The sequence below is a fragment of the Oncorhynchus keta genome, chromosome 1 (genome assembly GCF_023373465.1).
Source record: "Oncorhynchus keta strain PuntledgeMale-10-30-2019 chromosome 1, Oket_V2, whole genome shotgun sequence".
NCBI lineage: Eukaryota > Metazoa > Chordata > Actinopteri > Salmoniformes > Salmonidae > Oncorhynchus > Oncorhynchus keta.
Window position 1 is genome coordinate 27,879,951 of NC_068421.1, and position 22,959 is coordinate 27,902,909.

The 22,959-nt window shown below is 50.5% G+C and overlaps 1 protein-coding gene and 1 long non-coding RNA gene across 3 annotated transcripts in view; one reads left to right on the top strand and one right to left on the bottom strand.

The window, feature by feature from the left end:
* The window catches only part of LOC118373468 (2-(3-amino-3-carboxypropyl)histidine synthase subunit 1), a 127,048-nt gene that overhangs the window by 92,915 nt on the left and 11,174 nt on the right, over nt 1-22,959 (bottom strand). For both annotated transcript variants that reach the window (XM_052520073.1, XM_052520075.1), the window contains exon 3: nt 22,318-22,381. In XM_052520073.1, coding sequence (XP_052376033.1) covers nt 22,318-22,381 — 64 coding nt within the window. The remainder of the gene's footprint in view (nt 1-22,317; nt 22,382-22,959) is intronic.
* On the top strand, nt 14,718-20,114 carry LOC127930560 (uncharacterized). The gene is made up of 3 exons (XR_008138086.1): nt 14,718-15,029; nt 18,602-19,075; nt 19,297-20,114. It is a non-coding gene; the product is annotated as an uncharacterized LOC127930560 (long non-coding RNA).

Here is a 22,959-nt window from a genome sequence, read left to right on the forward strand (position 1 = left end):
TGTCCCTCAGGTTTCTTTACATGATACACTGTTATGGATGCACCTTTTACAGCGCAGCTATTTTAAAATCATCAGTTCAGAGACAAAAAGGGCATGATATAAAAGTGCATGGTGCTTTTCTCACTGGGATGTGCAAATACACTGTCTGCAGCAACAACAAACAGCAATCCAAATCCCCATGCCCAAAAGGGCTATGTACAAGTGAGACAAAATGGTTACAAAGAGCTATCACTGTAGTAATTGATAGTAATAGTCTGTCTCTCTCTCTTCCTACAACCTCCCTGTACTATCTATCTGTCACTGTTCCCTCCAGTCATATGACAATTTCTCTCCTCCTTTTCCACAACTGCTCTTAATTTCAAAAACTTGTTTTTGCTTCTCTCCTCCTCCTCTCTTCCCTCCCCCCCTCTCAACATTTCTCATTTTCTCAATCCTTGGCATAGTCCACCGCCGTGCTGCTTTCTAGACCTACTGGCATTCTACTACAATATTCTACTCTTCTCTATCCTCCCCTGTTAGACATGACATGATTTTGCTCCCTCATCCCATAAGGTCATCCCTTCATCTTTGCCCTCCCCTCCTCCTTCACTCTCTCTCCTTCAGAGGGAGCACAGGGCAGATGTGTAGCTAACCTTTACAAAGCAGGGAGCCTTGTTACAAACGGCTCATTAGGTCCTACAATAGCCTCTCTGCTTTATATGTGGATACTACTGATCTCTGTTCACAAGAATCTGTATTTTCACATTCAGTTCAGATACACACTGAGTGTACAAAACATACCCCGTTCAAAGGCACTTATATCTTTTTTCTTGCCCATTCATCCTCTGAATAACACACATACACAATCCCTGTCTCAGATGTCACATGGCTTAAACAAATCCTTATTTAGCCTGTCTCCTCCCCTTCATCTACACTGATTGAAGTGGATTTAACAAGTGGCATCAATAAGGGATCACAGCTTTCACCTGGATTCACGTGGTCAGTCCGTGTACAGTATTAACGTTCAGAGATATGAACCTTGTTGCAGTGTGTCCATGTTTAACCAACGGTATTAGAACATGTACATACATGGAACTCTAGTTTTCTATTATTCAAATACAGAATCAGCCATTGGCCCATTTCCATTTTGCTCACATTGAACTGGCTGTCAACTGCCTGCAATCACATCTTAAAAGCCCCAAACTCATTTTAAATGTGCATGAGCATATGTCCACACATATTCATGTTCCCCTTTGAAATTACAGGTAATATTACGCATTACTCTGTGTTCAATTATGTCTGCATGTGGTGGGGCTGGAATGTACCGTTGGTCCTAAATGGTCTGACTTAGTGATACAGGAGTGAAATAGGAGAGAGTGGAGAGTAGGCTGGAACCTTGAGTTTCCCAAGCAGAGCACTGGACACTCTGTATCTCACACACACAACGCTGGGCAGACAGACGGAAGGACAAGGGAATATGTTTATTTCATTACTTCATAAATAACCCAGATTCCCTCAAAAACAGCACGCTGATGAGTTCCCTGCTCCACTCCCTCCGTCTCCCAGTGTAATTAGCTACTGTGGAGTTCTGTCGTCAGCTGCTCACTCGCTCATATTTCATTTAGGTGCCGATCCCAAATGACACCCTATTCCCATTAAAGTGCAATACATATGACCAAGTTCCATAGGGCTCTGAAAACAAGTCGTGCACTATAGGGTATAGGTTACCATTTGGGATGTACCCAGGCAGTGTGATGGAGAGAAAGGGCAGACCTCTATAAAGCCCATCAACTCCCCATGGAGTTGTACCCCTGGACATACAGACAACCAGGAGGGACGGCAACAAAGTCTATATGATGCTTTATCTCTGGAGTGCATCGATTGTATTTTCAAGACAGGTCAAGCAATTTCCCAGGTGTTATCTGCCAAGGCATTATATGAGAGCCAGTATATCACCAGCAGCTATCCGCCATCCTCCAGTCAGAGTGGTGATTTAGGTTGGCCAATATAACAGAGTGGTCTATAGTTTGTGGTCCTCCAGGGTTGTGATGGCTGGGATATGGGATACAGGTATGGGAGGACCTTTTTCCACCTGTGACATCCTGCAGCAGGCTGCACTCAGAGACTTCTCACTAAACCTGAAATAGCACTGAAAACGTATCTGGTCGTGGGGATGGGAGTGGGCCGGGCATACTATAGCTGCCTGGTCCAGTTTGTGTCTGCCCGTCTCTGCTCAGGGCCCTTAGACCGATGTGATTGGGCGTTTGGGAAGGTAGTGAGGGGGCTGCCAAGCGGGAGCGCTCATTAGTCAGAGAGATGCCCTGTCTGTCTGTCTGTCTGTCTGTCTGTCTGTCTGTCTGTCTGTCTGTCTGTCTGTCTGTCTGTCTGTCTGTCTGTCTGTCTGTGTGTGTGTGTGTGTGTGCCCGCACAATGGGGGCCCTGCTGCTCTCTACACCCAGTGGGAGCTTCTTATGTAATTGGTGGGGACAGAAGGCCGGGACACACACTGTCACACCCAGGCTCCCGCTACCTACTGCTCAGCTGTGCTGTGGGAGGAACGGAGAGGCTGGGGGGCGAGTGATGAGACGAGGGCAGGGAGGCTCCTGCCAGTCTTCCTTTATAGAGGCAGGGCTGACATTTACCATGGAAGGCTGTGGGCTGAGGCTGCTTCTGCTGCTCACACATCCGCTACAGCAGACTAAAATGAATAAAAGTGTCTGAAATTGATCAGGTTCTGGCTGATGAAGCCCCAGGATGGGGTCCAGAGGGATGATGGAGTGACCAGAAAGGTCTGAGACAGCAGGGGCTCGCGCTCTCTGTGTAAGTGTGAATGTGAGAGAGAGAAATGAGGCTCGAAACTCCCATTTCATTCACTCTGCTGTCATGGACACAGTGGCAGGTCAATCACTGCCTGTGTTTCATCTGTTGATCTAAGTGGCGTGCTGACATGAAAATAGCCAGAATATCTAACCACTACATTTATAACAAAGGGCCAGTCAATCATAAATAACATTCTCCTGGGCCGGCACAGTGACAAATCTATGTTTGAAAAGCCGAAATATACAAATGACTTCCTCTTTGTTTCATACTGTGAACTGCGTGAGTGTATGAGTCATTGAATAGGGCCCTCTGTTACATAATGCTCTCATGTCATGTACCTTCACCCCCAAGTACAAGATCCTAGTTATGCCACAAGTCAATATCTCTCTGTGTGGAGGAGGCCCATCTCTTCCGTGCCAGAGAGTAGGTGACAGAGGACATTAAATGTTACTGCCGCCCCCTCTCCCTCTCTACTTCTCTCTCCTTCCCAGTCTCCAGGATTAGGCCATGGATGACAACAACAAGCCCTGGCTCTCCACTCCCGGAGCAGCACAGTAAATATTAAAGGAAGTTCATCAAAGTATCATTCAAGGCTGCGGTGAAGACAGATGGCCTGGCATCAAAGGCAATGAAACATATGGCAGGATGACAACACACACCATCGCCCGCCGCCGCCTGTCTGAGTCAGGGATTCTTTCTGTTGTTCTGATCACTTTTCCCTCGCTTCTGTTCTTATCGGTTTGTTTACTTGTTATGCAAGTTGAGTTATGCCTTAAGTTTCTTTGAATGGCTTTGGCAGTTATCAACAGAGACGCTGCACCAACTGGCACCCTATTCCCTACATAGAGCCCTTTGGGCCCTGGTCAAAAGTAGTGCCCTATTTAGGGCCCTGGACAATAGTGCAATATTTAGGGAATAGGGTGCCATTTGGGATGCAGGCCGTGTGTAGCTGTTTACAGGCAAGCAGAGGATACAGTGTGAAGTCAGAGCGTGCCTCTTCAACTGGAGCCATTACAGCAGACCTTTACAAGGTTTCCTAAGTTCTTTGTGGGCCTATCAAAGCCTCTTTAAAGAACAGAAGCAGGCCTGCTTGTGGGAGACATTCTAAATGATCAGTGGAAGCGTGGTGCAGTCTCTCTACTTCTCTGTGGGAGACATTCTGAATGATCAGTGGAAGCGTGGTGCAGTCTCTCTACTTCTCTGTGGGAGACATTCTAAATGATCAGTGGAAGCGTGGTGCAGTCTCTCTACTTCTCTGTGGGAGACATTCTGAATGATCAGTGGAGCGTGGTGCAGTCTCTCTACTTCTCTGTGGGAGACATTCTAAATGGTGCAGTCATTCTAAATGATCTACTTCTCTGTGGGAGACATTCTAAATGATCAGTGGAAGCGTGGTGCAGTCTCTCTACTTCTCTGTGGGAGACATTCTGAATGATCAGTGGAAGCGTGGTGCAGTCTCTCTACTTCTCTGTGGGAGACATTCTAAATGATCAGTGGAAGCGTGGTGCAGTCTCTCTACTTCTCTGTGGGAGACATTCTAAATGATCAGTGGAAGCGTGGTGCAGTCTCTCTACTTCTCTGTGGGAGACATTCTGAATGATCAGTGGATCAGTGGAAGCGTGGTGCAGTCTCTCTACTTCTCTGTGGGAGACATTCTAAATGATTCTCTGTCAGTGGAGACATTCTGAATGATCAGTGGAGCGTGGTGCAGTCTCTCTACTTCTCGTGGGAGACATTCTGAATGCAGTCTCTCTACTTCTCTGTGGGAGACATTCTAAATGATCAGTGGAAGCGTGGTGCAGTCTCTCTACTTCTCTGTGGGAGACATTCTAAATGATCAGTGGTGCAGCGTGGTGCATTCTAAATCTCTACTTCTCTGTGGGAGACATTCTAAATGATCAGTGGAAGCGTGGTGCAGTCTCTCTACTTCTCTGTGGGAGACATTCTAAATGATCAGTGGAATGCATCACTTCTCTGTGGGAGACATTCTAAATGATCGCGTGGTGCAGTCTCTCTACTTCTCTGTCATTCTAAATGATCAGTGGAAGCGTGGTGCAGTCTCTCTACTTTCTGTGGGAGACATTCTAAATGATCAGTGGAAGCGTGGTGCAGTCTCTACTTCTCTGTGGGAGACATTCTAAATGATCAGTGTGGTGCAGACTTCTCTGTGGGAGACATTCTAAATGATCAGTGGAAGCGTGGTGCAGTCTCTCTACTTCTCTGTGGGAGACATTCTAAATGATCTGCAGTCTCTCTACTTCTCTGTGGGAGACATTCTAAATGATCAGTGGAGCAGTCTCTCTACTTCTCTGTGGGAGACATTTCTAAATGATCAGTGGTGGTGCAGTCTCTCTACTTCTCTTCTCGTGGGAGACATTCTAAATGCAGTCTCTCTACTTCTCTGTGGGAGACATTCTGAATGATCAGTGGAAGCGTGGTGCAGTCTCTCTACTTCTCTGTGGGAGACATTCTAAATGAATGATCAGTGGAAGTGGCGTGGTGCAGTCTCTCTACTTCTCTGTGGGAGACATTCTAAATGATCAGTGGAAGCGTGGTGCAGTCTCTCTACTTCTCTGTGGGAGACATTCTAAATGATCAGTGCAGTCTCTCTACTTCTCTGTGGGAGACATTCTAAATGATCAGTGGAAGCGTGGTGCAGTCTCTCTACTTCTCTGTGGGAGACATTCTAAATGATCAGTGGAAGCGTGGTGCAGTCTCTCTACTTCTCTGTGGGAGACATTCTAAATGATCAGTGGAAGCGTGGTGCAGTCTCTCTACTTCTCTGTGGGAGACATTCTAAATGATCAGTGGAAGCGTGGTGCAGTCTCTCTACTTCTCTGTGGGAGACATTCTAAATGATCAGTGGAAGTCTCTCTACTTCTCTGTGGTGCAGTCTGCAGTCTCTCTACTTCTCTGTGGGAGACATTCTAAATGATCTCTGTGGAGACATTCTAAATGATCAGTGGAAGCGTACTTCTCTGTGGGAGACATTCTAAATGATCAGTGGAAGCGTGGTGCAGTCTCTCTACTTCTCTGTGGGAGACATTCTAAATGATCAGTGGAAGCGTGGTGCAGTCTCTCTACTTCTCTGGGAGACATTCTAAATGATCAGGAGACATTCTAAATGATCAGTGGAAGCGTGGTGCAGTCTCTCTACTTCTCTGTGGGAGACATTCTGGAATGATCAGTGGACATTCTAAATGATCAGTGGTGGTGCAGTCTCTCTACTTCTCTGTGGGAGACATTCTAAATGATCAGTGGAAGCGTGGTGCAGTCTCTCTACTTCTGGTGACATTCTAAATGATCAGTGGAAGCGTGGTGCAGTCTCTCTACTTCTCTTCATTCTGTGGGAGACATTCTAAATGATCAGTGGAAGCGTGGTGCAGTCTCTCTACTTCTCTTCTCTAAATGTCAGTGGAGACATTCTGGGAGACAAATGATCAGTGGAAGCGTGGTGCAGTCTCTCTACTTCTCTGTGGGAGACATTCTAAATGATCAGTGGAAGCGTGGTGCAGTCTTCTCTGTGGGAGACATTCTAAATGATCAGTGGAAGCGTGGTGCAGTCTCTACTTCTCTGGGAGACATTCTAAATGATCTCTGTCTCTCTACTTCTCTGGGAGACATTCTGAATGATCAGTGGAAGCGTGGTGCAGTCTCTCTACTTCTCTGTGGGAGACATTCTAAATGATCAGTGGAAGCGTGGTGCAGTCTCTCTACTTCTCTGTGGGAGACATTCTAAATGATCAGTGGAAGCGTGGTGCAGTCTCTTACTTCTCTGTGGGAGACATTCTGAATGATCAGTGGAAGCGTGGTGCAGTCTCTCTACTTCTCTGTGGGAGACATTCTGAATGATCAGTGGAAGCGTGGGGACATTCTAAATGATCAGCGTGGTCTCTCTACTTCTCTGTGGGAGACATTCTAAATGATCAGTGGAAGCGTGGTGCAGTCTCTCTACTTCTCTGTGGGAGACATTCTGGGAGACAATGATCAGTGGAATGCATCTACTTCTCTGTGGGAGACATTCTAAATGATCAGTGGAAGCGTGGTGCAGTCTCTCTACTTCTCTGTGGGAGACATTCTAAATGATCAGTGGAAGCGTGGTGCAGTCTCTCTACTTCTCTGTGGGAGACATTCTAAATGATCAGTGGAAGCGTGGTGCAGTCTCTCTACTTCTCTGTGGGAGACATTCATTCAGTCTCTCTACTTCTCTGTGGGAGACATTCTAAATGATCAATGATCACTTCTCTGTGAGACATTCTAAATGATCGTGGTGCAGTCTCTCTACTTCTCTGTGGGAGACATTCTAAATGATCAGTGGAAGCGTGGTGCAGTCTCTCTACTTCTCTGTGGGAGACATTCTGAATGATCAGTGGATCAGCGTGGTGCAGTCTCTCTACTTCTCTGGGAGACATTCTAAATGATCAGTGGAGCACATTCTGGGAGAATGATCAGTGGAAGCGTGGTGCAGTCTCTCTACTTCTCTGTGGGAGACATTCTAAATGATCAGTGGAAGCGTGGTGCAGTCTCTCTACTTCTCTGTGGGAGACATTCTAAATGATCAGTGGAAGCGTGGTGCAGTCTCTCTCTTCTCTGTACATTCTAAATGATCAGTGGAAGCGTGGTGCAGTCTCTCTACTTCTCTGTGGGAGACATTCTAAATGATCAGTGGAAGCGTGGTGCCCAGTCTCTCTACTTGGGAGACATTCTAAATGATCTGTGCAGTCTCTCTACTTCTCTGGAGACATTCTAAATGATCAGTGGAAGCGTGGTGCAGTCTCTCTACTTCTCTGTGGGAGACATTCTAAATGATCAGTGGAAGCGTGGTGCAGTCTCTCTACTTCTCTGTGGGAGACATTCTAAATGATCAGTGGAAGCGTGGTGCAGTCTCTCTATTTCTCTTCTCTAAATGATGTGGGGAGACACTTCTCTTGGGAGACATTCTAAATGATCAGTGGAAGCGTGGTGCAGTCTCTCTACTTCTCTGTGGGAGACATTCTAAATGATCAGTGGAAGCGTGGTGCAGTCTCTCTACTTCTCTGTGGGAGACATTCTAAATGATCAGTGGAGCGTGGTGCAGTCTCTCTACTTCTCTGTGGGAGACATTCTAAATGCAGTCTCTCTACTTCTCTGTGGGAGACATTCTAAATGATCAGTGGAAGCGTGGTGCAGTCTCTCTACTTCTCTGTGGGAGACATTCTAAATGATCAGTGGAAGCGTGGTGCAGTCTCTCTACTTCTCTGTGGGAGACATTCTAAATGATCAGTGGAAGCGTGGTGCAGTCTCTCTACTTCTCTGTGGGAGAGAGTATGCTTACAGGTGCCTGTGTGGAACAGATAGCCACATATTTTTAGTATGAGCCAATCCTCCATAGTGTGGCTGTACAGACATATACTGTACTGTTGAAAATGAGAGCAGCTTATACAGGCCTACTACTGTCTTTGTTTCAGTGTGTGTCCATGCATGTACATTGCTTCTTCCATGAGCACCTCTGTAGGCGTTCTCTCTGGCTGTATGTGAGCACTGAGCACTGAGCTGAATCTATATCCTGGCGGTGCCCGTCTCACCTCGTGCCTGTGTTTTTGTCTGTGTGTGTGCGTGAGAGTGTGTGTGTGTGTGAGCGCCTGCGAGCGTGTTCACTTTCATAGTTGACGTGTATTAACTGACTGCATGGGCTAGAATTCAGAGCAGCTTGCTCTCATTAGGCTTTATAGCTGTCCATCCCACACTCCGTACCCACGGGGCAGCTTAGCCCCTTCATCTCTACACTGATATGACCAGCTATAAAGCCATGGCCACGCCCCAGTCCAACCCACACCAACTGACGACAGACCATATCAAATCAAATCGGATTGTCACATACACATGGTTAGCAAATGTTATAGCGAAATGCTTGTGCTTCTAGTTCCAACAGTGCAGTAATATCTAACAAGTAATCTAACAATTGCCCAACAATTACCTAATACACACAAATCTAGAGGAGTGAATGGGAATATGTAAATATAAGTATATGGATGAGCGATGGCCGAGAGGCACAGGCAAGGTGCAATAGATGGTATAAAATACAGTATATACATGTGATATGAGTAATGTAAGATATGTAAACAGTTAAAGTGGCATTGTTTAAAGGGGCATTGTTTAAAGGGACATTGTTTAAAGGGGCATTGTTTAAAGTGGCATTGTTTAAAGGGGCATTGTTTAAAGGGGCATTGTTTAAAGGGGCATTGTTTAAAGGGGCATTGTTTAAAGGGGCATTGTTTAAAGGGGCATTGTTTAAAGTGGCATTGTTTAAAGGGGCATTGTTTAAAGGGGCATTGTTTAAAGGGGCATTGTTTAAAGGGGCATTGTTTAAAGCGACTAGTGATCCATTTATTAAAGTGGCCAGTGATTGGGTCTCAATTAAGGCAGCAGCTTCTCTGAGTTAGTGATGGCTGTTTAATAGTCTGATGGCCTCGAGATAGCAACGACTTTTCAGTCTCTCGGTCCCATCTTTGATGTGCCTGTACTGACCTCGCCTTCTGGATGGTAGCGGGGTGAACAGGCAGTGGCTCGGGTGGTTCTTGTCCTTGATGATCTTTTTGGACTTCCTGTGACATCGGGCGCTGTAGGTGTCATGGAGGGCAGGTAGTTTGCCCCCGGTGATGCGTTGTGCAGACCTCACTACCCTCTGGAGAGCCTTGCGGTTGAGGGCAGTGCAGTTGCCGTACCAGGCGGTGATACAGCCCAACAGGATACTCTTGATTGTGCATCTGTAAAAGTTTGTCTGGGTTTTGGGTGACAAATCAAATTTCTTCAGCCTCCTGAGGTTGAAGAGGCGCTGCTGCGCCTTCTTGACGATGCTGTCTGTGTGGGTGGACCATTTCAGTTTGTCTGTGATGTGTACGCCGAGGAACTTAAAACTGTCCACCTTCTCCACTGCTGTCCCTTCGATGTGGATGGGGAGGTGCTCCCTCTGCTGTTTCCTGAAGTCCACGATCAGCTCACCCAACAGTGGGTGAGATGGAGCGAGGCCCTTATGAGTCACTAAACATCCACATCTGACAGAAACCTCTGCTGACCCCACAGAACGGGAAGGGTGAGTAGAGGTCAGATACAGTATGGTGACCAGGGACACCAACTATCCAACAATGCCTCTGGAGCTAGATCCCCTATTCAAGGGCCAAGCCCATTCCCTAGATTTACTGACAGTGAACTATTGTGACCTGGGAGTCAAATGGAGGTTGTCGATGTAATTATTAATACAGAGAAGAGAATAAACACAAACAACAGCAACTGATGACAGAGGAAACTGCTCTTTATATAATCTGTAGGATCTGGATGGGGTGCGAGGGTGAGACATGCAGGAGAGAAGGGGGAGGAGAGGTGTGAGGGAAGCAATAATTTGCCGTTAATTGCTCTCATTAGCTGAAATGGGGTGAGATGGGCTGAGGTGATGAGGTGGCTTTAGTTTAGAGGACTCTGGGATGAACACAGTGTTGGTTTAAGCCCAGATATGAGAGACAACTCTCCTGCTGATAACAGTGCTGCTGATAAGACAGGGCCACTATCTCCTCCTCTCTCTCTCTGAGGGGTGGCCGTACAGGGAGGGATGAAGAAATTAGAGGGAATGAGGGAGGCGTGGCACTAGTGGAGCGATGGAGAGGGGTTAAAAGGAAAGAGGAGGACTGGGTCGAGGGGGAGAAGAGGGGTTAAAAGGAAAGCGGAGTGCTGGGTCGAGGAGGAGAAGAGGGGTTAAAAGGAAAGAAGAGGGCTGGGTCGAGGAGGAGAAGAAGGGTTAAAAGGAAAGAGGAGGGCTGGGTCGAGGAGGAGAAAAGGGGTTAAAAGGAAAGCGGAGGGCTGGGTCGAGGAGGAGGAGAAGAAGGGTTAAAAGGAAAGAGGAGGGCTGGGTCGAGGAGGAGGAGAAGAGGGGTTAAAAGGAAAGAGGAGGGCTGGGTCGAGGAGGAGAAAAGGGTTAAAAGGAAAGAGGAGGGCTGGGTCGAGGAGGAGGAGAAGAAGGGTTAAAAGGAAAGAGGAGGGCTGGGTCGAGGAGGAGGAGAAGAAGGGTTAAAAGGAAAGAGGAGGGCTGGGTCGAGGAGGAGGAGAAGAAGGGTTAAAAGGAAAGCGGAGGTTCGAGGAGGAGAAGAAAGGGGTTAAAAGGAAAAAGGGTGATGGGTCGAGGAGGAGGAGAAGGGGGTTAAAAGGAAAGAGGAGGCTGGGTCGAGGAGGAGAAAGGGGGTTAAAAGGAAAGAGAAGGGCTGGGTCGAGGAGGAGGAGAGGTTAAAAGGAAAGAGGGGTTAAAAGGAAAGAGGAGGGCTGGGTCGAGGAGGAGGAGAAGAAGGTTTAAAAGGAAAGAGGAGGGCTGGGTCGAGGAGGAGAAAAGGGGTTAAAAGGAAAGAGGAGGGCTGGGTCGAGGAGGAGAAAAGGGGTTAAAAGGAAAGAGGAGGGCTGGGTCGAGGAGGAGGAGGAGAAGAAGGGTTAAAAGGAAAGAGGAGGGCTGGGTCGAGGAGGAGGAGGAGAGGGGTTAAAAGGAAAGAGGAGGGCTGGGTCGAGGAGGAGAAAAATGGGTTAAAAGGAAAGAGGAGGGCTGGGTCGAAGAGGAGGAGAAGAAGGGTTAAAAGGAAAGCGGAGGGCTGGGTCGAGGAGGAGGAGAAGAAGGGTTAAAAGGAAAGCGGAGGGCTGGGTCGAGGAGGAGGAGAAGAAGGGTTAAAAGGAAAGCGGAGGGCTGGGTCGAGGAGGAGGAGAAGGGGGGTTAAAAGGAAAGAGGAGGGCTGGGTCGAGGACGAGGAGAAGGGGGGTTAAAAGGAAAGAGGAGGGCTGGGTCGAGGAGGAGGAGAAGGGGGGTTAAAAGGAAAGAGGAGGGCTGGGTCGAGGAGGAGGAGAAGGGGGGTTAAAAGGAAAGAGGAGGGCTGGGTCAAGGAGGAGGGGAAGGGGGGTTAAAAGGAAAGAGGAGGGCTGGGTCGAGGAGAGAGGAGAAGGGGTTAAAAGGAAAGAGGAGGGCTGGGTCGAGGAGGAGGAGAAGGGGTTAAAAGGAAAGAGGAGGAGGAGGAGAAGAAGGGTTAAAAGGAAAGAGGAGGGCTGGGTAGAGGAGGAGGAGAAGAAGGGTTAAAAGGAAAGAGGAAGAGGAGGAGGGAAGAAGGGTTAAAAGGAAAGCGGAGGGCTGGGTGGAGGAGGAGAAGAAAAGGGGTTAAAAAAAAGGAGTGATGGGTCGAGGAGGAGGAGAAGGGGGTTAAAGGGAAAGAGGAGGGCTGGGTCGAGGAGGAGGAGAAGGGGGTTAAAAGGAAAGAGGAGGGCTGGGTCGAGGGAGGAGAAGGGGTTAAAAGGGGAGGGCTTAAGGAAGGGGTTAAAAGGAAAGAGGAGGGCTGGGTCGAGGAGGAGAAGGAGAGGGTTAAAAGGAAAAAGAGGAGGGCTGGGTCGAGGAGGAGGAGAAGGGGGTTAAAAGGAAAGAGGAGGGCTGGGTCGAGGAGGAGGAGAAGGGGTTAAAAGGAAAGAGGAGGGCTGGGTAGAGGAGGAGGAGAAGAAGGGTTAAAAGGAAAGAGGAGGGCTGGGTCGAGGAGGAGGAGAAGAAGGGTTAAAAGGAAAGCGGAGGGCTGGGTGGAGGAGGAGAAAAAGGTTAAAAAAAGGAGTGATGGGTCGAGGAGGAGGAGAAGGGGTTAAAGGAAAGAGGAGGGCTGGGTCGAGGAGTAGGAGAAGGGGGTTAAAAGGAAAGAGGAGGGCTGGGTCGAGGAGGAGAGAAGGGGTTAAAAGGAAAGAGGAGGGCTGGGTCGAGGAGGAGGAGAAGGGGGGTTAAAAGGAAAGAGGAGGGCTGGGTCGAGGAGGAGGAGAAGGGGGTTAAAAGGAAAGAGGAGGCTAAAAGGAAAGAGGGGTTAAAAGGAAAGAGGAGGGCTGGGTCGAGGAGGAGAAGAGGTTAAAAGGAAGCGGAAGGGGAGGAGAAGGGGGGTTAAAAGGAAAGAGGAGGGCTGGGTCGAGGAGGAGGAGAAGGGGGGTTAAAAGGAAAGAGGAGGGCTGGGTCGAGGAGGAGGAGAAGGGTTAAAAGGAAAGCGGGGGGCTGGGTCGAGGAGGAGGAGGAGAGGGGTTAAAAGGAAAGCGGAGGGCTGGGTCGAGGAGGAAGAGGAGAGGGGTTAAAAGGAAAAAGGAGGGCTGGGTCGAGGAGGAGGAGAAGAGGGGTTAAAAGGAAAGAGGAGGGCTGGGTCGAGGAGGAGGAGAAGAGGGGTTAAAAGGAAAGAGGAGGGCTGGGTCGAGGAGGAGGAGAAGAGGGGTTAAAAGGAAAGAGGAGGGCTGGGTCGAGGAGGAGAAGAAGGTTTAAAAGGAAAGGAGAGGAGAAAAGGGGTTAAAAGGAAAGAGGAGGGCTGCGTCGAGGAGGAGGAGAAGAAGGGTTAAAAGGAAAGAGGAGGGCTGGGTCGAGGAGGAGGAGGAGAGGGGTTAAAAGGAAAGAGGAGGGCTGGGTCGAGGAGGAGGAGAAGAAGGGTTAAAAGGAAAGAAGAGGTCTGTGTCGAGGAGGAGGGGAAGAGGGGTTAAAAGGAAAGAGGAGGGCTGGGTCGAGGAGGAGGAGAAAAGGGGTTAAAAGGAAAGCGGAGGGCTGGGTCGAGGAGGAGAGGGGTTAAAAGGAAAGAGGAGGGCTGGGTCGAGGAGGAGGAGAAGAGGGGTTAAAAGGAAAGCAGAGGGCTGGGTCGAGGAGGAGAAAAGGGGTTAAAAGGAAAGAAGAGGGCTGGGTCGAGGAGGAGGAGAAAAAGGGTTAAAAGGAAAGAGGAGGGCTGGGTCGAGGAGGAGAAGAGGGGTTAAAAGGAAAGAGGAGGGCTGGGTCGAGGAGGAGGAGAAGAGGGGTTAAAAGGAAAGAGGAAGGCTGGGTCGAGGAGGAAAAGAGGGGTTAAAAGGAAAGAGGAGGGCTGGGTCGAGAAGTAGGAGAAGAGGGGTTAAAAGGAAAGAGGAAGGCTGGGTCGAGGAGGAGAAGAGGGGTTAAAAGGAAAGCGGAGGGCTGGGTCGAGGAGGAGGAGGAGAGGGGTTAAAAGGAAAGAAGAGGGGTTAAAAGTAAAGAGGAGGGCTGGGTCGAGGAGGAGGAGAAGAAGGTTTAAAAGGAAAGAGGAGGGCTGGGTCGAGGAGGAGAAAAGAGGTTAAAAGGAAAGAGAGGGTTAAAAGGGTTAAAAGGAAAGAGGAGGGCTGGGTCAAGGAGGAGAGGAGGGGTTAAAAGGAAAGAGGAGGGCTGGGTCGAGGAGGAGAAAAATGGGTTAAAAGGAAAGAGAGGGCTGGGTAAGAGGAGGAGAAGAAGGGTTAAAAGGAAAGCGGAGGGCTGGGTCGAGGAGGAGAAGAAGAGGGGTTAAAAGGAAAGAGGAGGAGGAGGAGAAGGTGGGTTAAAAGGAAAGAGGAGGAGGAGGAGAAGGGGTTAAAAGGAAAGAGGAGGGCTGGGTCGAGGAGGAGGAAGGGGGTTAAAAGGAAAAGGGGTTCGAGGACGAGGAGAAGGGGGGTTAAAAGGAAAGAGGAGGGCTGGGTCGAGGAGGAGGGGAAGGGGGTTAAAAGGAAAGGAGGGCTGGGTCGAGGAGGAGGAGAGGGGTTAAAAGGAAAGAGGAGGGCTGGGTCGAGGAGGAGGAGAAGGGGGTTAAAAGGAAAGAGGAGGGCTGGGTCGAGGAGGAGGAGAAGGGGTTAAAAGGAAAGAGGAGGGCTGGGTCGAGGAGGAGGAGAAGGGTTAAAAGGAAGGAGGGCTGGGTCGAGGAGGAGGAGAAGGGGGTTAAAAGGAAAGAGGAGGACTGGGTCGAGGAGGAGAGAGGGGTTAAATGGAAAGAGGAGGGCTTAAAGGAGGAGAAGGGTTAAAAGGAAGAGGGGGCTGGGTCGAGGAGGAGGAGAGGGTTAAAAGGAAAGCGGAGGGTTCGAGGAGGAAAGGAGAGGGGTTAAAAGAAAAAGGAGGGCTGGGTCGAGGAGGAGGAGAAGAGGGGTTAAAGGAAAAGGAGGGCTGGGTCGAGGAGGAGGAGAAGAGGGGTTAAAAGGAAAGAGGAGGGCTGGGTCGAGGAGGAGGAGAAGAGGGGTTAAAATGAAAGAGGAGGGCTGGGTCGAGGAGGAGGAGAAGAGGGGTTAAAAGGAAAGAGGAGGGCTGGGTCGAGGAAGAGAAGAGGGGTTAAAAGGAAAGAGGAGGGGCTGGGTCGAGGAGGAGGAGAAGGGTTAAAAGGAAAGAGGAGGGCTGGGTCGAAGAGGAGGAGAGGGGTTAAAAGGAAAGAAGAGGGGTTAAAAGGAAAGAGGAGGGCTGGGTCGAGGAGGAGGAGAAGAAGGTTTAAAAGGAAAGAGGAGGGCTGGGTCGAGGAGGAGAAGAGGGGTTAAAAGGAAAGAGGAGGGCTGGGTCGAGGAGGAGAAGAAGGGTTAAAAGGAAAGAGGAGGGCTGGGTCGAGGAGGAGAAAAGGGGTTAAAAGGAAAGAGGAGGGCTGGGTCGAGGAGGAGGAGAAGAAGGGTTAAAAGGAAAGAGGAGGGCTGGGTCGAGGAGGAGGAGGAGAGGGGTTAAAAGGAAAGAGGAGGGCTGGGTCGAGGAGGAGAAAAGGGGTTAAAAGGAAAGAGGAGGGCTGGGTCGAAGAGGAGGAGAAGAAGGGTTAAAAGGAAAGAGGAGGGCTGGGTCGAGGAGGAGGAGAAGAAGGGTTAAAAGGAAAAAGGAGTGATGGGTCGAGGAGGAGGAGAAGGGGGTTAAAAGGAAAGAGGAGGGCTGGGTCGAGGAGGAGGAGAAGGGGGTTAAAAGGAAAGTGGAGGGCTGGGTCGAGGAGGAGGAGGAGGAGAAGGGGGTAAAAGGAAAGAGGAGGGCTGAGTCGAGGAGGAGGAGAAGAGGGGTTAAAAGGAAAGAGGAGGGCTGGGTCGAGGAGGAGGAGAAGGGGGTTAGAAAGGAAAAGAGGAGGGCTGGGTCGAGGAGGAGGAGAAGGGGGTTAAAAGGAAAGAGGAGGGCTGGGTCGAGGAGGAGGAGAGGGGTTAAAAGGAAAGAAGAGGGGTTAAAAGGAAAGAGGAGGGCTGGGTCGAGGAGGAGAAGGTTTAAAAGGAAAGAGGAGGGCTGGGTCGAGGAGGAGAAAAGGGGGTAAAAGGAAAGAGGAGGGCTGGGTCGAGGAGGAGGAGAAGAAGGGTTAAAAGGAAAGAGGAGGGCTGGGTCGAGGAGGAGGAGGAGAGGGGTTAAAAGGAAAGAGGAGGGCTGGGTCGAGGAGGAGGAGAAGAAGGGTTAAAAGGAAAGAGGAGGGCTGGGTCGAGGAGGAGGAGGAGAGGGGTTAAAAGGAAAGAGGAGGCCTGGGTCGAGGAGGAGAAAAGGGGTTAAAAGGAAAGAGGAGGGCTGGGTCGAGGAGGTGGAGAGAAGAAGGGTTAAAAGGAAAAAGGAGTGATGGGTCGAGGAGGAGGAGAAGGGGGTTAAAAGGAAAGAGGAGGGCTGGGTCAAGGAGGAGGAGAAGGGTTAAAAGGGGGTTAAAAGGAAAGAGGAGGGCTGGGTCGAGGAGGAGGAAAGAAGGGGTTAAAAGGAAAGAGGAGGGCTGGGTCGAGGAGGAGAAGGAGAGGGTTAAAAGGAAAGAGGAGGGCTGGGTCGAGGAGGAGGAGAAGGGGGTTAAAAGGAAAGAGGAGGGCTGGGTCGAGGAGGAGGAGAAGAAGGGTTAAAAGGAAAGAGGAGGGCTGGGTCGAGGAGGAGGAGGAGAGGGGTTAAAAGGAAAGAGGAGGGCTGGGTCGAGGAGGAGGAGAAGTGGGGTTAAAAGGAAAGTGGAGGGCTGGTTCGAGGAGGAGGAGGAGGAGAGGGGGTAAAAGGAAAGAGGAGGGCTGGGTCGAGGAGGAGGAGAAAGAGGCGTTAAAAGGAAAGAGGACGGCTGGGTCGAGGAGGAGGAGAAGAGGGGTTAAAAGGAAAGAAGAGGGCTGGGTCGAGGAGGAGGAGAAAGGGGTTAAAAGGAAAGAGGAGGGCTGGGTCGAGGAGGAGGAGGAGAAGAGGGGTTAAAGGAAAGAGGAGGGCTGGGTCGAGGAGGAGAAGGAGAGGGGTTAAAAGGAAAGAGGAGGGCTGGGTCGAGGAGGAGGAGAAGGGGGTTAAAAGGAAAGAGGAGGGCTGGGTCGAGGAGGAGGAGAAGGGGGTTAAAAGGAAAGAGGAGGGCTGGGTCGAGGAGGAGAAGAGAGGGGTTAAAAGGAAAGAAGAGGGGTTAAAAGGAAAGAGGAGGGCTGGGTCGAGGAGGAGAAGGTTTAAAAGGAAAGAGGAGGGCTGGGTCGAGGAGGAGAAAAGGGGTTAAAAGGAAAGAGGAGGGCTGGGTCGAGGAGGAGAAGAAGGGTTAAAAGGAAAGAGGAGGGCTGGGTCGAGGAGGAGAAAAGGGGTTAAAAGGAAAGAGGAGGGCTGGGTCGAGGAGGAGGAGAAGAAGGGTTAAAAGGAAAGAGGAGGGCTGGGTCGAGGGAGGAGAGGGGTTAAAAGGAAAGAGGAGGCCTGGGTCGAGGAGGAGAAAAGGGGTTAAAAGGAAAGAGGAGGGCTGGGTCGAGGAGGTGGAGAAGAAGGGTTAAAAGGAAAAAGGAGTGATGGGTCGAGGAGGAGGAGAAGGGGTTAAAAGGAAAGAGGAGGGCTGGGTCAAGGAGGAGGAGAAGGGGGTTAAAAGGAAAGAGGAGGGCTGGGTCGAGGAGGAGGGAAGGGGGTTAAAAGGAAAGAGGAGGGCTGGGTCGAGGAGGAGGAGAAGGAGAGGGGTTAAAAGGAAAGAGGAGGGCTGGGTCGAGGAGGAGGAGAAGGGGGTTAAAAGGAAAGAGGAGGGCTGGGTCGAGGAGGAGGAGAAGGGTTAAAAGGAAAGAGGAGGGCTGGGTCGAGGAGGAGGAGGAGAAGGGTTAAAAGGAAAGAGGAGGGCTGGGTCGAGGAGGAGGAGAAGTGGGGTTAAAAGGAAAGTGGAGGGCTGGTTCGAGGAGGAGGAGGAGAGAGGGGGTAAAAGGAAAGAGGAGGGCTGGGTCGAGGAGGAGGAGAAGAGGCGTTAAAAGGAAAGAGGGGCTGGGTCGAGGAGGAGGAGAAGAGGGTTAAAAGGAAAGAAGAGGGCTGGGTCGAGGAGGAGGAGAAAAGGGGTTAAAAGGAAAGAGGAGGGCTGGGTCGAGGAGGAGGAGGAGAAGAGGGGTTAAAGGAAAGAGGAGGGCTGGGTCGAGGAGGAGAAGGAGAGGGGTTAAAAGGAAAGAGGAGGGCTGGGTCGAGGAGGAGGAGAAGGGTTAAAAGGAAAGAGGAGGGCTGGGTCGAGGAGGAGGAGGAGAGGGGTTAAAAGGAAAGAGGAGGGCTGGGTCGAGGAGGAGGAGAAGAGGGGTTAAAAGGAAAGAGGAGGGCTGGGTCGAGGAGGAGGAGGAGAGGGGTTAAAAGGAAAGAGGAGGGCTGGGTCGAGGAGGAGGAGAAGAGGGGTTAAAAGGAAAGAGGAGGGCTGGGTCGAGGAGGAGGAGAAGAGGGGTTAAAAGGAAAGAGGAGGGCTGGGTCGAGGAGGAGGAGAAGAGGGGTTAAAAGGAAAGAGGAGGGCTGGGTCGAGGAGGAGGAGGAGAAGAGGGGTTAAAAGGAAAGAGGAGGGCTGGGTCGAGGAGGAGGAGAAGAGGGGTTAAAAGGAAAGAGGAGGGCTGGGTCGAGGAGGAGAAGGAAGGGGTTAAAAGGAAAAAGGAGGCCTGGGTCGAGGGGGAGAAGAGGGGTTAAAAGGAAAGAGGAGGGCTGGGTCGAGGGGGAGAAGAGGGGTTAAAAGGAAAGCGGAGTGCTGGGTCGAGGAGGAGGAGAAGAGGGGTTAAAAGGAAAGAAGAGGGGCTGGGTCGAGGAGGAGAAGAAGGGTTAAAAGGAAAGAGGAGGGCTGGGTCGAGGAGGAGAAAAGGGGTTAAAAGGAAAGAGGAGGGCTGGGTCGAGGAGGAGGAGAAGAAGGGTTAAAAGGAAAGAGGAGGGCTGGGTCGAGGAGGAGGAGGAGAGGGGTTAAAAGGAAAGAGGAGGGCTGGGTCGAGGAGGAGAAAAGGGGTTAAAAGGAAAGAGGAGGGCTGGGTCGAGGAGGAGGAGAAGAAGGGTTAAAAGGAAAGAGGAGGGCTGGGTCGAGGAGGAGGAGAAGAAGGGTTAAAAGGAAAGAGGAGGGCTGGGTCGAGGAGGAGGAGAAGAAGGGTTAAAAGGAAAGCGGAGGGCTCGGTCGAGGAGGAGAAGAAGAGGGGTTAAAAGGAAAAAGGAGTGATGGGTCGAGGAGGAGGAGAAGGGGGGTTAAAAGGAAAGAGGAGGGCTGGGTCGAGGAGGAGGAGAAGGGGGTTAAAAAGGAAAGAGAAGGGCTGGGTCGAGGAGGAGGAGAGGGGTTAAAAGGAAAGAAGAGGGGTTAAAAGGAAAGAGGAGGGCTGGGTCGAGGAGGAGGAGAAGAAGGTTTAAAAGGAAAGAGGAGGGCTGGGTCGAGGAGGAGGAGAAGAGGGGTTAAAAGGAAAGAGGAGGGCTGGGTCGAGGAGGAGAAAAGGGGTTAAAAGGAAAGAGGAGGGCTGGGTCGAGGAGGAGAAGAAGGGTTAAAAGGAAAGAGGAGGGCTGGGTCGAGGAGGAGAAAAGGGGTTAAAAGGAAAGAGGAGGGCTGGGTCGAGGAGGAGGAGAAGAAGGGTTAAAAGGAAAGAGGAGGGCTGGGTCGAGGAGGAGGAGGAGAGGGGTTAAAAGGAAAGAGGAGGGCTGGGTCGAGGAGGAGAAAAATGGGTTAAAAGGAAAGAGGAGGGCTGGGTCGAGGAGGAGGAGAAGAAGGGTTAAAAGGAAAGCGGAGGGCTGGGTCGAGGAGGAGAAGAAGAGGGGTTAAAAGGAAAAAGGAGTGATGGGTCGAGGAGGAGGAGAAGGGGGTTAAAAGGAAAGAGGAGGGCTGGGTCGAGGAGGAGGAGAAGGGGGGTTAAAAGGAAAGAGGAGGGCTGGGTCGAGGAGGAGGAGAAGAGGGGTTAAAAGGAAAGAGGAGGGCTGGGTCGAGGAGGAGGAGAAGAGGGGTTAAAAGGAAAGAGGAGGGCTGGGTCGAGGAGGAGGAGAAGAGGGGTTAAAAGGAAAGAGGAGGGCTGGGTCGAGGAGGAGAAGGAGAGGGGTTAAAAGGAAAGAGGAGGGCTGGGTCGAGGAGGAGGAGAAGAGGGGTTAAAAGGAAAGAGGAGGGCTGGGTCGAGGAGGAGGAGAAGAAGGGTTAAAAGGAAAGAGGAGGGCTGGGTAGAGGAGGAGGAGAAGAAGGGTTAAAAGGAAAGAGGAGGGCTGGGTCGAGGAGGAGGAGAAGAAGGGTTAAAAGGAAAGCGGAGGGCTGGGTGGAGGAGGAGAAGAAGAGGGGTTAAAAGGAAAAAGGAGTGATGGGTCGAGGAGGAGGAGAAGGGGGGTTAAAGGGAAAGAGGAGGGCTGGGTCGAGGAGGAGGAGAAGGGGGGTTAAAAGGAAAGAGGAGGGCTGGGTCGAGGAGGAGGAGAAGGGGGTTAAAAGGAAAGAGGAGGGCTGGGTCGAGGAGGAGGGAAGGGGGTTAAAAGGAAAGAGGAGGGCTGGGTCGAGGAGGAGAAGGAGAGGGGTTAAAAGGAAAGAGGAGGGCTGGGTCGAGGAGGAGGAGAAGAGGGGTTAAAAGGAAAGAGGAGGGCTGGGTCGAGGAGGAGGAGAAGGGGTTAAAAGGAAAGAGGAGGGCTGGGTCGAGGAGGAGGAGGAGGAGTTAAAAGGAAAGCGGAGGGCTGGGTCGAGGAGGAGGAGGAGAGGGGTTAAAAGGAAAGAGGAGGGCTGGGTCGAGGAGGAGAAGAAGAGGGGTTAAAAGGAAAGAGGAGGGCTGGGTCGAGGAGGAGGAGAAGGGTTAAAAGGAAAGAGGAGGGCTGGGTCGAGGAGGAGGAGGACAAGGGTTAAAAGGAAAGAGGAGGGCTGGGTGGAGGAGGAGGAGGAGAGGGGTTAAAAGGAAAGCGGAGGGCTGGGTCGAGGAGGAGGAGGAGGAGAAGGGTTAAAAGGAAAGAGGAGGGCTGGGTCGAGGAGGAGGAGAGGGGTTAAAAGGAAAGAGGAGGGCTGGGTCGAGGAGGAGGTGGAGAGGGGTTAAAAGGAAAGCGGAGGGCTGGGTCGAGGAGGAGGAGAAGAGGGGTTAAAAGGAAAGAGGAGGGCTGGGTCGAGGAGGAGGAGAAGAGGGGTTAAAAGGAAAGCGGAGGGCTGGGTCGAGGAGGAGGAGGAGAGGGGTTAAAAGGAAAGAGGTGGGCTGGGTCGAGGAGGAGGAGGAGAGGGGTTAAAAGGAAAGCGGAGGGCTGGGTCGAGGAGGAGAACAGGGGAAAGTCAAAGCTTTCAGCCCACTGCGGTTCCTGTTTCTCAGCGGTCCATAACTGTGGTATGACAGGCATGGCTTCATACGAGGACACCATGAACTACGTTTCCTGTTTGAAATCAAATACGGGCTCTGATTGATAACCATGTGGAAGCTTCCCTTCCCAAGCTCACTATCCTTTACGTCCATCAACTAACCTCATTAGTATCGAACACACACATAGGAAAGTAATCTACTTTGGATGTGGAGTGATGCAGCCATCTTCTTTTAGATAACCCTTACAGTCATCACAGCAGAGAGAGAGAGAGGCAGAAAGGGGTGAAATGAGAAGATGAAGGAAACAACCACAGAAGTCAAGAAAGTCCTTAAACACACAGAGCTCCTCTTTCAACACTTCAAATGCATATTTTAGGTCTAAACTGAAGTGTTTTTCTTTGAGGTTATTACCTTTTTTCAGTCAATTTATCAATGTTGCACAAACTTGTTTTGGCATGGCGTAGGCCAAAGCTCAGTATATACAAGACAAATGACTGAAAAGACTGATGCCGAGGCACTCCAACCCACGGGAAGGTGTGGACTCCTGCATCAGTCTGTGTGAGTGTGTCTGTGTGATGGAGTGTCTGTGTGATGGAGTGTCTGTGTGATGGAGTGTCTGTGTGATGGAGTGTCTGTGTGATGGAGTGTCTGTGTGATGGTGTGTCTGTGTGATGGAGTGTCTGTGTGATGGAGTGTCTGTGTGAGTGTGTCTGTGTGATGGAGTGTCTGTGTGATGGAGTGTCTGTGTGATGGAGTGTCTGTGTGATGGAGTGTCTGTGTGATGGTGTGTCTGTGTGATGGAGTGTCTGTGTGATGGAGTGTCTGTGTGATGGAGTGTCTGTGTGATGGAGTGTCTGTGTGATGGAATGTCTGTGTGATGGAGTGTCTGTGTGATGGAGTGTTTGTGTGCAAAAGGGGTCTATGCAGACTGTAACAAGATGTAATTAACAGGAATAATGGCTGTCCCTCCTCCAACCGTGATCGAGTGAAGCGTTGATAGCCGCTCGAGCCCTGGACGCAATCGTGTCTAATTTTCTGCTGAAGACCAGATATGAGCTGGCTGCGGCAGGCAGGGAATGATGATAACACTGGCTGGCTTAATGACTAGAATGGCCATGCCGGCTCAACTTCAACTTAAGGAAGGACGACGACAGCTCCCTCACTCAAGCACCTTCTAAAGCCACCAAAACTTTAACACAAAGTCAAGGGGATCCGTTTCAGGGAGAAACATCAATGTTTTTAGCTAACAACAAATAGATAGAATCTGTTTAATTTTAAAACGAGCACGAGTCACACTTGCCACCTATTGAAAACATTAGTGAGTGGTGAGTGTTTGTATGCTGTACCTACCTCTCGATGATGTCAGCGATGACACAGGCAAACATCTGCAGTCCCTCCGGTAGCTGCAGGGCCACTGTGAACAGAGACAGCCAGACAGACAGTCAGAGGTAAGGTTCAGAGGACAAACTAGCCAGCCTACACACAGAACTGCAGCATGAGTGAGAACCACGTTATTTAATACATCCTAGACAGTATTTACATGTATATTGTAGCTTATGTTATTACTTTAGAGTGCTTCACTGAGACAGAAGGAAGCTGACATTTCAAGGTAATTCTCTCCCATCCATTGCATTACTGTTGTCTTATCTTACTGAGAGATGCACAACAGCAAATGGAAGTGTATCAGCTCTGCTCTGTCTTCACACTTCCCTTTTCTCCTAGCAATCCATTAGTCACCTTTTCTCCACCTGTCTCTGTCAATGACAGCCAACAGCTTCATGAGTCACAGTCACAAACCCAGTCACACACACAAATATCCCTCTCACAATGCAGACCGCTAAGAATCAGGAAACGTTGTGCTTCTTCTCATGCAGCATTAAGATATCATGGAGAAATGGATCAAATCGCTGTGAAATGGGAATCAAGCAGTCACACAAAGGAAGGATTGGTCCTGCTGCGGATGTGAAGGGCTGAGAGCAGCATGTGTTTCCA